At 42.7% G+C, this 15,900-nt stretch overlaps 1 protein-coding gene and 1 pseudogene across 1 annotated transcript; both read left to right on the top strand.

Moving 5' to 3' along the window:
• The first annotated feature begins 8,438 nt into the window (after positions 1-8,438).
• LOC134338380 (hydroxycarboxylic acid receptor 2-like) lies at positions 8,439-9,470 on the top strand. The gene has a single exon (XM_063034169.1). It carries the CDS (start codon positions 8,439-8,441, stop codon positions 9,468-9,470), a length of 1,032 nt encoding a protein of 343 aa, XP_062890239.1.
• A 4,161-nt stretch (positions 9,471-13,631) lies between these two features.
• On the top strand, positions 13,632-14,593 carry LOC134338379 (hydroxycarboxylic acid receptor 1-like; annotated as a pseudogene).
• Positions 14,594-15,900: the final 1,307 nt, after the last annotated feature.

Here is a 15,900-nt window from a genome sequence, read left to right as displayed (position 1 = left end):
TCAATATCCACTCTTGCCTCTCTTTTACACTTTATGTATCTGAAGAAACTGTTGGTATTAAACTCTTTAATATTATTGGTTAGTATACTTCCGTATCCCATCCTTACCTTTCTAGTGATATTCTTATTGCCTTCTGTTGCTTTTTAAAAGCTCCCCAAACCTCTAATTTCCCACTACTTTTCACTCTGTTATATTCCCTCCCTTTGGCTTTCATGTTGGCTTTGACTTCTCTTGTTAGCCATGATTTGTCATCTTTCCTTTAAAATACTTCTTCCTCTCTGGGATATATATATCCTCAGTCTTCAGAATAGCTTCCAGAAATTCCAGCCATTGCTGCTGTGCTATCATCCCTGCTAGTGTTTTTTTCCAATCCATTCTGGACAACTCTCTCATGCTTCTGTAATTCCATTTACTCCACTGTAATACTGATACATCTGGCTTTAGCTTCTCCTTCTCAGGTTTCAGGGTGAATTCAATCAAATTATGATCACTTGCCCCTGAGGTTTCTTTTACCTTAAGGTTTCTTATCAATTCTGGTTCATTGCACAACACTCAATCCAGAATAGCTGGCCTTCTAGTTGGCTCAACCACCAGCTGCTCGAGAAAGCCATCTCATAGGCGCTCTAGAAATCCCCCCTCCGTCCAGTAATCCAGTAGCACCAACTTGATTTTCCCAATCTACCTGCATATTGAATTCCACCATGACTGTTGTAACATTGCCTTTTTGCATACATTGCATTGAATCTTATTCTTTCTGGGAGCAAAGTTAATATACTTTGAATGTAAATTATCAATGCTCTGGATTTTGCTATATGCAGAACTTCATATATGATAACTCTGAATAAATTCACTTGTCTCTGAAATGTTGTGACTGTGTTTACCTTTGTGTTTTGAACAATGGAGAAATCAACCCAGGAATGTATTTCTCGTGAGGCTGTCAATTCTTCTCATAGCCCACCAGTAATTATAGAACAATTATCCTCGGTCTAATCAGAAAGACAACTCTTTATAGGTATAGTATTATAATTTCATTTAAAATCATAGAGAAGTACAGCACAGGAACCATTGTGCAAATGCAAATATAAATAAATAGCACTAAATAAGGTGAACATAAAATATCAAGGTAAAGTGTGCTTAAAGTGTGATCATTGGTTGTGGGAACAGCAGAAACATAATGAGTGTCGTTATCCTCTTTTGTTCGAGAGCTTGATCGTTGGGGGATAGCAACTGTTGTTGAACCTGGTCGTTCACGTTGTAGAAACTCAATGCAATCGTTGTTTGAACCAAACATTAGAGTGGGGAAGAAATGTGATCTAAGTGACTTTGACCATAGAATGATTGTTGGTGCCAGATGGGGTGGACTGAGTATATCAGAAACTGCTGACCTTTGGGACTTTCACGCACAACGGTCTCTAGAGGTTACAGAGAATGGACCAAGAAACCAAAAAACATCCAGTGAGAAGCGGTTTTGTTGGTGAAAATGTTTTGTTAATGAGAGAGGTCAGAGGAGAATGGCCAGAGGGGTTCTTGTTGACAGGAACTCCAATAACTATGTGTTACAACAGCGTTGTGCAGATGAGCATCTCTGAATGCTGAACATGGCGAGCCTTGAAATAGATTGGCTGGAGCAGCAGAGGACTACGAACATGTACTCAGTGGCCTCTTTATTAGGTTGAGGATTTACCTAGTAAAGTAGCCACTAAGTGTATTGTAACTTGTGATCAAATCCTTTATGCATGCACAGTAGCTGTTTCTAGGCTACTATCCGTGAGTAGGAATGTGAATGATGCCAACATTCATTCTGGATCTGGCAGCTAACAGGGCACCTGAGATTGGTGGCCTTACTGAGAACGTAAGGGCACACTTCCACTCTGACCATTTGGGCTTGCTTTCAGTTTAGCACCACATTCCCTGGATGGGAAGGGAGTGAGTCAGTCTGAGTGAAGAAATGGAATGAGGAATTGTTCCTAATATGGTTAAAGGGCTGATGGTGAAAGAAGCTATGTACTTTAGAGTGAGGCTTGCCACAGTTCCATTGTGTGACAAAGTGCATGTTGAATGTGGTTTATGGCAACTAACAACATAAAATTGTTGGGTTTTGTATACACATATTGTTCATTCTCTTAGCAAAGCACAGTGTCACAGTGAGGAATGAGCGATTTATCCCATTATGTTTCTGGTGACTGTCAAACCTCCATTTACCCAAATACTAAGTTAATTAAAAATTTTAAAAATTCTCTCCACATCCTATTTTCTTCCTGCCACATTCTACCCCCTACCAAATTTCTATGTGGAGAAGATGTTTCCTCTGGTGGAGGCGTGTAAGACCAGAAGGCACAGTTTCAGAATAGAAGGAAGCCTTTTAAACGGAGATGAGGAACGATTTCTTTCTCCAGAGAGAGGTCACTCTGTGCAATTCGTTGTCACAGGTGGCTGTGGATGCCAGGGCATTGGGTATATTAAAGTCAGAGGTTGATAGGTTGTCGATTAGTCAGGGCATGAAGAGAATTGGAAACAAGGCAGGAGATTGGGGTTGAGAGGGAAAATGGATCAGGCATGATGAAATGGCAGAGCAGAGTCAATGGACCAAATGGCCTAATTCTGTACCTATATCTTATGGCCTTATGGTGTAACACTAGGAGGAATTTACAGCAGGCTATTCATCTACTGCTATTCCCATTAGAAACTCGAGTAATGCTTGACTCCAGACTCTCTTGAGAAGTGCTTAAAAACCTGAGTCCCCATGGTCAGGTACTCTCAACACTGAGGTTCCCCATTTCCAGAATCCTCCACAGAACTAGGTCCCTCTTCAAAGTCCTTTCCTTCTCCAGATCCATTCATCACTCTCTGCCAACTCAACACTGATTATATCAATTTGCTCGCTCTAACCTAGTGAACCTGAATTTGCAACCCTCTCCTGAATAAGAATGACTCCTGCAATGTCGTCATACCTGCTGACAAGGACAGTGTGTCAGTGCTCGTGCAAATTACTCTTTCCTGAACGTCATCTCCTGGATGCTTTCTCATATTTCCAACAGGATCACGACCCATCACTGAGCATCAGGCTTTCATCTCTCATAGGAATCCCTGACATATTTCCTTAGAAGACACTATTTACCCTCCAGCATTAGTTTTATAACTCACAGTTTGATTCTACTACTTCCCTACAAGCCAAGGGATCACAGATGCCTGTGATACCTCTGAAGCCCTCTGCTGCTTTGACTGTTTCCTCTTCTCTGATCCCATCATGTCCCTCTGCATCTCCATTGCACACCAGGATAGATCTTCATCCAGTCAGATTTTCATAGTCCGGTCTGTGACATCCGAGTTCCGGTTCATGGTCCGGTCCATGAACTCCGGACTCCGCGTCTTCCGGCTGTCCCTTGTTTCAGTTGGGCTTAATCATAGGCACCTGATGCTCGTCTTGTGACTGGGAATAAAAGTGGCTCTGGGTTTGAGTGTAGGGAATGGTTTGTCTCATCAGTATCCTGTCCTCACCTCTGTGGGGTAAGTCAGGCCATCTTTGCCGTTACCCTGTGGTTGGATCTGCCCCTTCCTGTCCTTGCCTCCGTTGGGTAAGCCAAGCCATTTTTGCCGTTACCCTGAGGCTGAACTGTTTCCTTTCCTTCCCCTTCCTTCTGAAGCCTTGCCTGCAACCTGTGACTGGAGCCTTGCCTGCAACCTTGTCAAATTCTACTGCTGGAGCAATACTGGAGCTTTGCTTCATCTAGATAAGGAACTGTCTATCGTTGTTTTGAACTATCTCTGTGTCGATACCTTCGCTAGGTTGGTCCGGCCATTTGCCGCTACCTTGTGTTGAGAACTGTTTCGGTGCATTATTAGGAGGGAATCCAATGATCTAGTATCCAAGGGCACAGTCTCAGAATAAGGGGACATCTCACTAGAATTGAGATGGGGAATTTCCTCAGGCAGAGTGTGGGGAATCTTTGGAATTCATTGTCATATAGGGTGGAGGAGGTCAAATCACAGTGTATTTAAGATAAAGATTTGTAGGTTCTTGATTATTAAGTGGGGTTAAGGGTTATAGGATGAAGTAGGGAGAATGGAGTTGCAAACAGAAACTCAGACATGCTTAAGTAGTAGAGCAGACTCGCTGGTCTGTTTAGCCTAATTCCAATAGGATACGTTATGCTTTTATGATCCTGCACAGATTGGCAGGTGCTTCCTGACAGGGTGTTGGGTGGGTGTAGGTGAGGTGCTGTGCTCCACCTTGCGGTTCTGAAGTATGGGCATGAGCTTCTCAGTTCCATCACGAAAGCCCGTTCTGTACTTTGAGCAGCTGTGGGCCAGGGATTCCCAAAGTCAGATGGTACCTTGCATTTGTGGAATGAGGCAGTCGTGCCCACAGTGACGGCACCAAGACTGGAGGAAGGCTAAAGGCCTTCAGTGAAGTAGAAACGGAGATGGCAATGAAGGATTGTCTGGAACATTGCAACACAAAGGCTTGAATTCAGATTGTATGTCTCAGTATGCGGACTGGGAGTTTCAAAGGTTTCAATAGGTACAGTTAATGTCAGAGAAATGTATACAACATACATCCTGAAAAACTTTTTCTTCGCAAACATCCACGAAAACAGAGGAGTGCCCCCAAAGATTGAATGACAGTTAAACCTCTCTCCCTAATACGGGAAAAAGAGATGTCTCCGTTTCGCAGCGAGAGGGGAGACATAACAAACAACTCGCTGATTTACCATGTTAAAAGTCCATTGCGTCGCTTTTTCGGAGCTCTGTGCCTAAAGAACTCGGGTCTCTGGGCGCACAGCCAGCAGCCAGCTCGCTGCTTTCGATCTTCCATCTCCCACGATACTGGATTTCTGCAGAGGCACCGACCTTTGGTCCGCCCGTCTCCAGAGCCAGGAGATCCCGGAACTCCGAAGGCGAGCTAACTCTCTCAGGCTGCATCCCCGGCATATCGAATAACGGCCAGTCGTGAAACCCCAAGAGCGGTTCCCGCAGTCAGCGTGTAACTCCAGGTCAGGATCGTGAAAAGGACCCCGAAAGGGGAAAATAGAGATATTAAAGATGGAAATAGAGCTGTTCCGAAGATGCAAGCAAAGGCGCCATTGTCTCCTCGTAAGGATAACTCACAGGCTATATGAGGAAACTTGAGAGAGGTCCAAGTGATGAGATTGGTGCCGCTGATCTTCAACAGGCTATTGCTTCCACTGGTTAAATAATCTGACTGCAGGGCTGCTCTGATCTCTGTGAGGTCCTTTGGAATCAGAAGTATTTTTCCAAATTGAAATCAGCAGGACTCCCGGGAATTCTGGTCATCAGGTACTGTACCTGTAATAGCCTTCCACTCACAGTGGCCAGTGGTCAGTATGGACTTTTGCCTAAATCCCAATACACATTCAGTGGCCACTTTATTAGGTACATCTGTCCCCCTGCTCATTAATGCAAATATCTAATCAGCCAATCATGTTCAAATTTCAAAGTAAAATTTAATATCGGAGCTCATATATGTCACCACATACAACCCTGAGATTCTCTTTCCTGCGGGCATACTCAGCAAATCTATAGATCACATAACTGTAAACAGGATCGATGAACAACAGTGTGCAAACTCAAATATAAGTAAATAGCAATATCTAACGAGAACATGAAGTAACAAGATAAAGCGTCCTTAACGTGAAATCAGTGGTTGTGGGAACACCAGAAATAGAATGAGTCAAGTTATTCTCTTTTAATTCAAGAGCCTGATGGTTGAGGGGTAGTAACACTTCTTGAACCTGGTGGTTCATGTGGGTGGAACTCAATGCATGAAAAAAAGCCGACGTGGTCAAGAGGATCAGTTATTTTTAAACCAAGCATAAAACTGACTCTTGCATTGTCGTCAAACCTGCTGATAAGGGCAATGTGACTGTTCTTGGGAAAATTACTCTCTCCTGAATTTATTTGATCTTGAATTCGTTGGAAATGACTTTCGTGGATCATTGTTTGCAGCATAGAAGTCCAACACAAGATGGCAGTGTTGAAAGATATGAACACTCCTTGTGAAGAATATCTTTACAAACAAGGACGTGAGAGACAACAGATTCGTCTTTCCCCCCAGAATCCAATCAAAATATTTCTGGTGACCTTAGTCCCATTATTTTACACTTACGTATGCAGATAGTTGCATTGGGGTGACTAGTGGAAGAACTTTGTGATTGATGCATGGTTGTGCGTTTGCATGCGCGCATGTGTGTGCTCACATATATATTTGTGCCTTAAGTGCGTTCATGCATATGTATGCTCGGTATTTATTGCTATGAGTAGGGCAGCAGTGACTGACTTGAATACAGACTGAACTGCCTCACCACGTTACTAACACCATGATGGAGGGTGGCCCGAGGAACTATTGCTGCCTCCCCTCCTACAACCATGGTAAATCATGTCCAGGTTGCATGAAGGAGAGTAACCTTCATTCAGCAGATCGTTGTGGTAACAGATAGTCGTTACTGGGAATACTGTGGTCTCTCTGTACTCTGTGAGTAAAGTGTACGGAACAGCAATTCTGTATAATCAAGGAGATGGATTTGAGTACTGTAATATTCTGCTTTTCTTATTGAGGGCACCTGTTGGACCAAATTACCCGTTTGTACAGGAGCTGGAGTAGGGTGGGCTTCCAAATGGGGAACTTTAGTTTAGGTAGAGGAGGTGCATTTCAACTGAATTGGGACTGAACCCTGAATAACAAAGAAAGTTTCATAGGTTTGATAGGACAAAAAAATGGTTTAAGTCCCTAATATCATATCGAGTAGCTATTAAATTCTGTTAATATTGCTGGATGTATTTCATTGAGTTAAATCTTTGCAGCACTGCTAATAAATTTTGGACACAACTTATCCATGTGCTGAATTTTGCTGTATGCAGATATTTTCATCTTTGAATAAGTTTTCTTGTATCGGAGACTGTGACTGTGTTTACGGCGGCGTTTGGAACAACGGACAATTCAGCCCAGCAACTTGTCTCCATCGAGGTAGTCAATTCTGCTCACAGCCCACCAGTAATTATTACAACAATCGGCCTAGGACTAGTCAGAAATGCAACTGCTTTGTAGATATTTTATCTTCATGTAAAATCAGAAACATAGAAACGTACAGGACAGAAAATGCCCTTTGGCCTATCTATTGCGTAGGAAACCATTTAATCTGCCTGTTCGCATTGACCTGCACCGGTACCACAGCCTTCCACAGCTCTACCATCCATGTACCTATGCAAACTTCTATTAAACTTTTAAATTGAGCTTTCATGCACCACTTGTGCTATCAGCTCGTTCCACACTCTCACGACCCTCCGAGTGAAGAAGTTTCCCCTCCTGTTCCCCTTAAACTTTTCAGTTTCCTCCCTGAACCCAGGATATCTAATTGCCGTCGCACCCAATTTCAGTGAAAACCTCTGCTTGCATTTACTCTACCTATACCCCTGGTGTTCAAAAATAATGAAATTCGAATACAATGTTGTGTATTCGCCGAATCTAGTCTCTGGTTAATGCGCTGTCAGATCCCATTCCGGGCTGATCACTTCCCCAAACCAGAGGACGTCTCTATCACATTTCCTGAAAATAAAAAAAAGTGTGTTAAATAGAGCACCTTCACTGATATCAGGTGATGTGCAGAGAGGCATCTCCACGTCAAAAGATAAAAAAACTGCCGAAATCGAAAAAAAAGGAAGACCTACATACTGAAGCATAAGCTCTTCTTTCAATAGTTGACATGCTGGGAGTTTTCTTCGTTTCTGTTTTTAATTCTTATCCAAATGCATTTTGATATCATTTGTCGTCAGGAGATTTTGCAAGAATAACTTCGATAACAGAGTGATATAATTTTTGGGGTTGATTTCTGTTACAAAACAGCCCCCTTTTTTAAAAAACCATATCGTATCACAGTACAATGTTGGCGACGTTTTAATCGATTTTGAGATCAGACTAACCCTTCCCTTCTGCACAGTCCTCCATTTTTCTATCATCCTCGTGCCTGCCTAACAGTTCTGAAATGCCCCTGATGTATCTGCCTCTACCACCATACCTGACAGCGTGTTCCTCGCACCCAACCTCGCTGAGTAAAGAACTCTGCCTCTGACGCCCCCACTACACTTCCCTCCTATCAGCTTAAAATTATGCCCCATGATTAATTAATTTTTAATGTAAACTAGTTCAAGCACTCAACAACAAAATTAAGTATTGCAGAATTTTAAGCCTCGCAATAAAAGCTAAATGTAATTTATTGCTTCTTAATTTGAATGATTATGCTTCTAGTTTTCCCGGAACATTGTCAGTGATTTGACCGCTCAACTTATTGGTGCTCTGACTATTTCACTCCGCCCATATACTCCACCCACAGGGGAACAAACTCATTCGAAGACGACCAGCTTGTTCAACTTCATTTGCTTCCCTCTGAAACATATTGACTGTGTGACCGCTTTCTCGCACAATGGCGAACTCGACCCAGCAATGTGCTCCTGGTGAAGATGTTAACTCGTCCTATGAAGCACCCGTAATTATCATCACATTCATCCTCGGGCTTGTTGGAAATACGATTGCTTTGTGGATCTTTTGTGTTCATGTGAAGTCCCGGAAACCAAGTATTATATATTCACTGAATCTCCTGATTGCGGAAACTCTATTAATTTGCTTTCTACCTTTTCGAGCTGATTATTTTCTCCGAGGTAAAGACTGGATTTTTGGTGATGGATTGTGTCGACTGAACGTTTTCATGATTTTCCTGAAGCGGATTAGCAGCGTCCTTTTCCTCATGGTTATAGCGATCGATCGTTACTTTAAGGTGATCCATCCACTCCACCATGGAAACAGCATCTCTACAAGGTGTGCGGTGATGATAGCAGGCGGTCTGTGGATTGTAGCGGTGGTTATTTGCTTGCACTTGCTGGTAGACGAACTTGACTTCGAACAACACAACGTGACAAACTGTGAGCCTTTCAGCAGAAACAAGGCTCTGCGTCCCACAGCAATTTGGACTGACTTTATTTTTATATTCTTTAAGTTTCTTTCGGCAGTTTCAGTTATCCTGTTCTTTACGTCCTCCATCATCTGGAGGTTACGGCAGATGGAAGCTGGAATGCGGGCTAAATATAAGCGAACTGTGAAACTTGTGATAGCCGTGGCTGCAGTTTTTATCATTTGCTTCTTGCCCACCAGTGTTGCTGTGGTCGCGGTTTTGGTGACTAAACTAAGAAGTCCATTCGACTGCAAGTCGTATCGCACAGCAGTGAATATCTTTTACAATACGTTGTTTATAACGTATCTGAAAAGTGTGGTGGATCCCATTATTTACTGTTTTTCAACTTCGCAGTTTAAAGATGGTTTGGAGAAAGCTCTACTTGGTCTTAATTTAAACTCTCGCAGATCAGCCACTGAACAAGGAACATCTACAGAGGAGCAGATTGTGGATCAGCAAACGAGTTCATCAACAGCCATCCAATCGCTCCCGGTCGGCGTGAACTAGATGCTCTGTATTGTTATGTGATAAAAGCAAAGCTGAGAAATGCGACCGGACGCAGAAGTTGATCACATCTGAAAATTTTGGTGCGTCATAAGTCGATCTTAACGGGCAAGTCTTGATTCTAAAAAAAAAGACCTCTTCTAGTGAATTAGAGTCAGGAAGTGCAGCGCCGGTTCAAAACTGGGGAATTTGGTATTAGTAAATAAAATTGAAATCTGGAATGAAGGACTATCAGTACTGAAGAACGATGGTCAGCTTTTAGAACTCAAATGTGGAGGAATTTCTTTAACCAGAGATTGGCGACTCTGTGGAATTCGTTACCACAGATGACTATTGAGGCAAGTCATTGGGTATATTTAAAGCCGAGATTGATAGGGTCTTGGTTAATAGGGTTGTGGAGGCAGGAGAATGGTGTTCAGAGCAATAATAAAGCAACCATGGTGGAATGATGGAATAGACTCGATGGGCCAAGTGGCACAATTCTGATCCTATGTTTCACTGGTGTCAATGAAGTTCCCTGATTATTGTCGAAAGACTCTCTGATTTTATAAAGTTAATATAATTTTGCTTACCTGCTGGGACCCATCCAGGAATGTCAATCAATAGCAGCTTACATCAAAGTTGCTGGTGAACGCAGCAGGCCAGGCAGCATCTGTAGGAAGAGGTGCAGTCGACGTTTCAGGCCGAGACCCGAGAGCAGCTTACTTGCTCTAATTCCTTGGAAATGTGTATTGTGGATCATTGTTTGCAGTAAAGAACTACAACACAGGAGAGCTGTGTTGATAGGCATAAACACCGAACATTCCTTGTGAACAACGTCTTTACAACCAAGGACATGTAGGATACTGAGATCCAGGGTCTTTTTGTCCCCCAGGATCGAATTAAAGTACCCCTGCTGCCCTCTGTCATATTATTTCACACTAACCCACATTAACTTAAACAGGTAGATGCACACATGTGCACAATTGCATACATGCAGACGTTTGCATTCTGGTGTCCAGAATGTGGAAGAACATGGTTTGTGTGCAAGTACGTGGTCATGTATATGTTTGTGCCTTAAGTGCGTGCATGCATATGTATGCCAGGTACTTATTAGTATGAGTAGGGCAGCAATGCAGCGGTGAATGTCTTTAATACAGACTGAACTGCCTCACCACGTTACAAACACCCTGATGGAGTGTGTCGCGAGGAACTATTGCTGCCTCCCCTCCTACAACCATGATAAACCATGTCCAGGCTGCATGAAGGAGAGAGAAATCACTTTCAACCTTCATTCAGCAAATCGTTGTGGTAACAGAAAATCTACTCTGGGAATATTGTTGACTCTTTGTACTCTGTGAGTAAAGTGCATGGTACAGCAATTCTATGTAATCAATGTGATGGATTTGAATAATATTCTGCTCACCTCATTGTGGGCAACTGCTGGAGCCATTTACCAGTTTGTGACGGGAGCTAGGGTTGCATGAGTTTCCAGCTGGGGAATTTTCATTCAGGTAGAGAAGTTACATTTCAACAGAATTTAGAGTGAAATCTGAATCCCAAAGCCAGTTTTACAGTTTTGATTGAACCGTATAAATGGTTTATGTACTTAATACCAAGTATTACAGAATATTAAATACACAACCGGTCTGCAATATGTCCAGCTCTTCGGATAAGAAACATTATCCACCCCTGTCTGTTCCCATAGATTTTTTTTCATTCTGAGGTAATTAGTCGGCTCAATGTGAGGAACAACAAACCTGGATAAAGTGGACGTGGAGAACATGTTTCCATTAGTAGGAGAGGATCCAAGGATCCAGGATGCACGGGCACAGCTTCAAAATAAAGGGACATCTCTTTAGAACTGAGATGCAGAATTTCCTCAGTCAGAGTGTGGGGAATCTCTGGAATTCATTGTTATATAGGGTGGTGGAGGCCAAATCATTGAGTGTATTTAAGACAAAGATTTATAGCTTCTTGCTTGTTTGTTAGGGGGGTTTAAGGGTTACAAGAAGTTGGGAGCATGGAATTGAAAACCCAGCCATGATTATATAGAGGAACAGACTCGATGGCCGGAATAGCCTTATCCTGATTCAATACCTCATGATAGTTTTATGGTCTTCTACAGATGGTCAGATGCTTCCTGACAGGGTGTCGGGTGGGTGTAGGTGAGGTGGTCTGCTCCACCTACTAATTACGCAGCTCTTTCTTGCGCTTCTGAAATATGGGCATGAGCTTCTCAGTTCCATTCTGAACGCTCCTTCTGTTCTTTGAGCAGCCGTGAGCCAGGGATTCCCAAAGTCGGAAGGGGAATTCGAATTTGTTGAATGAGGCAGTCGCGTCCCCAGTGACGACACCAAGAATGGAGGAACGTTAAAGACTTACAATGAAGTAGAAATGCAGGTGGCAATGAAAGATTGTCTGGAGGTTTGGGACTCAAAGGCAGGAGTTCATATTGTGGTGTTCTTGGCAGGATAACTCACAGGCAATACGAGGGAACCTGATAGAAGTCCAAGTGATGAAGCTCGGTGTCTTTGATCTTCACCAGGCTAGTGTCCCCAGTGGTTAAATAATTTGACTGCAGGTCTGCTCTGATACTGAGGGAGACCATTTGGACTCTATCTTCATAAGTCTTTATCTAAGCTGAAATCTGGTCAGCAGGCACTGTATCCTTCCACTCACAGCTGCTGTTTTGGACTTTTACCTATATCCCAATATACACTCGGTGCCCACTGTATTAGATGCACTTGTCCACCTGCTCGTTAATGCAACTATCTAATCTGCCAATCATGTCCAAAGTTCAAAGTTTAAATTTCAAAGTAAAATTTATTATCCAAGTACATACATTTCACCACATTCTTTTTCCCGTGGCATACTCAGCAAATTTGTAGATCACCAACTATAAGCAGGATCAATGAACAACAAACGATGTAAATGCAAATCTAAATAAATAGCAATAAATAACTTGAACATGAAATAACAAGATAAGGGGTACTTAAAGTGATATCATTGGTTGTGGGAACACCGGAAATAGAATGATTGTAGTTATCTCTTTTGTTCAAGAGCCTGATGGTTGAGGGGTAGTAACTGTCCTCGACATTTGTGATACATGTGGCAGAAATGTAATACATAAAAACATGCAGACATAGTCAAGGGGTTCAGTTGTTGATTAAACCAAACATCAGATTAGGGAAGAAATGTGACAATCACATATATTTCATTGTCTGCTCCTTAATCTGAATGCTTAAGCCTCCAGATTTCCTGGAACATGATGATTTCATCGCACAACTCTGACTAATTCAATCCACCCATATGCTGCACCCAGAGGGGAACAAACTCATTCGAAGAAGGTCAGTTAATAAGATTGTTCATCTTCGAATGAGTTTGGTCTGACAAGGACAGCGTGAGAGTGCTCGTGCAAATTACTCTCTCCTGAATGTCAGCTCCTGGACACCATCTCGTATTTCCAATGGGATCACGACCCACCACTGAGTATCAGGCTTTTACCTCCCATAGGAATCCCTGACATATTTCCCCAGAAGACTCTATTTACCCTCCAGCGAGAGTTTCATAACTTACAGTTTGTTTCTACTGGCTCCTCGCAAGCTCATGGATCACAGATGCCTGTGATAACTCTGAAGCCCTCTGCTGCTTTGACTGTTTCCTCTTCCCTGATCCCATCATGTCCCTCTGCATCCCCATTGCACACCAGGATAGATCTTCATCCACTCAGATATTTTGAAACCATTCTGTTCAGTAGACATGTCACTCAAGCTGAATCACAATTCCTTCGCTGATATCAAACAAACAAAAACAGCTGAAATCGAAAAAAATGAAAGACCGACATACTGAAGCGCAAGCTCTGTTTTTCTTTCCACAATTGACACGCTGGGACTTTTCTGCGTTTTATGTTTTTCATTCCTATCCAAATGGACTTTGATGTCAAATGTCGTCAAGTTCTAAATATATTTCATTGTTTGCTGCTTAATTTGAATGCCCATGCTTCTAGTTTTCCTGGAACTTGATGAATTGATTGCACAACTTACTGGTGTCTGAATATTTGATTCCGCCCATATACTGCACCGAGAGGGAGCAAATTCATTCGAAAAAAGAAGTTCAGCTTTTCAGGTTGTTCGTCTCCGAAAAAGTTTGCTCTGCCCGGACACACCTTGACTTTTTCGCACAATGATGGACTCGGGCTCGCAATGTGCTCCTGATTAAGACGTTAACTGGTCCTACAACCCGCTCGTAATTATCGTCACATTCATCCTCGGGCTTACTGGAAATACGATTGCTTTGTGGATCTTTTGTGCTCTTGTGAAGTCCCGGAAACCAAGAATTGTGTATTCACTGAACCTCATGATTGCAGACACTCTGTTAATGTGCTGTCTACCCTTTCGAGCTGATTATTTTCTCCGAGGGAAGGACTGGATTTTTGGTGATGGACTGTGTCGAGTGAACGTTTTCACGATTTCCCTGAACCGGATTGGCAGCGTCTTTTTCCTCATGGTTATAGCGATCGATCGTTACTTTGAGGTGGTCCATCCACTCCACAAGGTAAACAGGATCTCTACAAGGTGTGCGGTGATGATAGCAGGCGGTCTGTGGATTGTAGCGGTGGCTATTTGCTTGCACTTGCTGATAGACAAACATGACTTCGAACAACACAACCTGACAAACTGTGAGCCTTTCAGCATAAACAAGGCTCTGGCTTCCACAGCAGTTTGGACTGACTTTATTTTTATATTTTTTCAGTTTCTTTTGCCAGTTTCAGTTATCCTGTTCTCTACGTCCACCATCATCTGGAGGTTACGGCAGATGGAAGTTGGAATGCGGGTTAAATATAAGCGAACTGTGAAACTAGTGATAGCCGTGGCTGCAGTTTTTATCATTTGCTTCTTGCCCACCAGTGTTGCTGTGGTCGCGGTTTTGGTGACTAAACTAAGTACATTCGACAGCAAGTCGTATCACACAGCAGTAAATATCTTTTACAATACGTTTTTCATAACTATTTTTCAATTTCGCAACTTAAAGATACTGTGGAGATAAATCTATTTCGTCTTAATTTAAGCTCTTCCAGACCAGCCACTGAACAATGAATAATTTCTAAAGAGGAGCAGACTGTAGATCAACAAACGGGCTCTTAACTGCATCTCAACCAAACAACAGGAATTCTGCAGATGCTGGAAATTCAAGCAACACACATCAAAGTTGCTGGTGAACGCAGCAGGCCAGGCAGCATCTGTAGGAAGAGGTGCTCATATCCCCTTTGCCAATCACCTGTCCAGTTCTTGGCTCCATCCCTCCCCCTCCTGTCTTCTCCTATCATTTTGGATCTCCCCCCCCCTCCAACTTTCAAATCCCTTACTCACTCTTCCTTCAGTTAGTCCTGACGAAGGGTCTCGGCCGGAAACGTCGACTGTACCTCTTCACTGCATCTCATTGCCTCCGGTCTGCGTGAATTCGATGCTCTTGATGTGTGGTCAAAGCAAATCTGATGAATGTGCCTTAACGCAGAAATTGAATATATCTGAATATGTTGCTGCCACATAAGTCGATCTTAACTAACAAGTTCTGAAATACAGTTCCCTTTTTTGTGAAGAAGATACTGCATCTGATCTACATAAGTAACTTTATTTCAGAGATTGTTCATTAAGAAACCTGACCTTTTTTAAAGTATGAGTTCCCAATCTTTTACTTGTAATGGAGCCCTACCAGTAAGAGGTCCGTGGACCCCAGGTTGGGAATGGCAGGTTTAAAGGAAAGGGTTCTATATGTTTTGTGGATATTTAAGATTTCCTCTTTCTAGATAGGGAATTGCTTCCTCAGATGACCTCAGCAAATGTGTCTCGCTTGTAGCTAGTTTCTACCTGTTATAGTGGGACATCCTCAGGTTGACTGACTGTCCAGTGGAGTCTGTGCAAATATTATTCAACCAGGTACAATCACCTGTAGACTTCCAGTCAGTAGCAAGGTGACGATGTAAGGGGTGGCTGGACTGGTGTTAAATTGCATGTACCCGTATCATGACAGTACTGGGATTAGGCTACTGCATTTGATAAAGATAAAAACCTCTTCTAGTGAACTGGATACAGGAAGTGAAGCGCCAACTCAAAGCTGGGGAATTTATTTTCCCTAAATAAAATAGAAACCTGGAATAAAGAAGGATTATCAGTATTAAAGAATGCTGGTCAGTATTACAGAAAGGTGATCAGTATCCAGAAGTTACGGAGGATTTTCTTTAACCTGAGGGTGGTCAGTCTGTGGATTTCACTGCCAGAGGCAGTTGTGGAGGCCAAGTCATTGGGTATATTTAAAGCAGAGGCTGATAAGTTCTTGATTGCTAACTACTGGCCAGAAGGCATGAGAATGGGTTCAGAGCGATAGTAAAGCTACCGTGATGGAATGGTAGAACAGAGTCGATGAGCTGAATGGACTAATTCTTCTCCTATGT

This window comes from Mobula hypostoma, chromosome 27 (genome assembly GCF_963921235.1).
Source record: "Mobula hypostoma chromosome 27, sMobHyp1.1, whole genome shotgun sequence".
NCBI classification, from domain to species: Eukaryota; Metazoa; Chordata; class Chondrichthyes; order Myliobatiformes; family Myliobatidae; genus Mobula; species Mobula hypostoma.
Note: the sequence above shows the minus strand (reverse complement) of the source record. Positions and strands in the feature narration are given on the sequence as shown.

Bases quoted from the DNA above. Each gene is read 5' to 3' on its own strand.
- LOC134338380 (XM_063034169.1), top strand. From the start codon at position 8,439: ATGGCGAACTCGACCCAGCAATGTGCTCCTGGTGAAGATGTTAACTCG.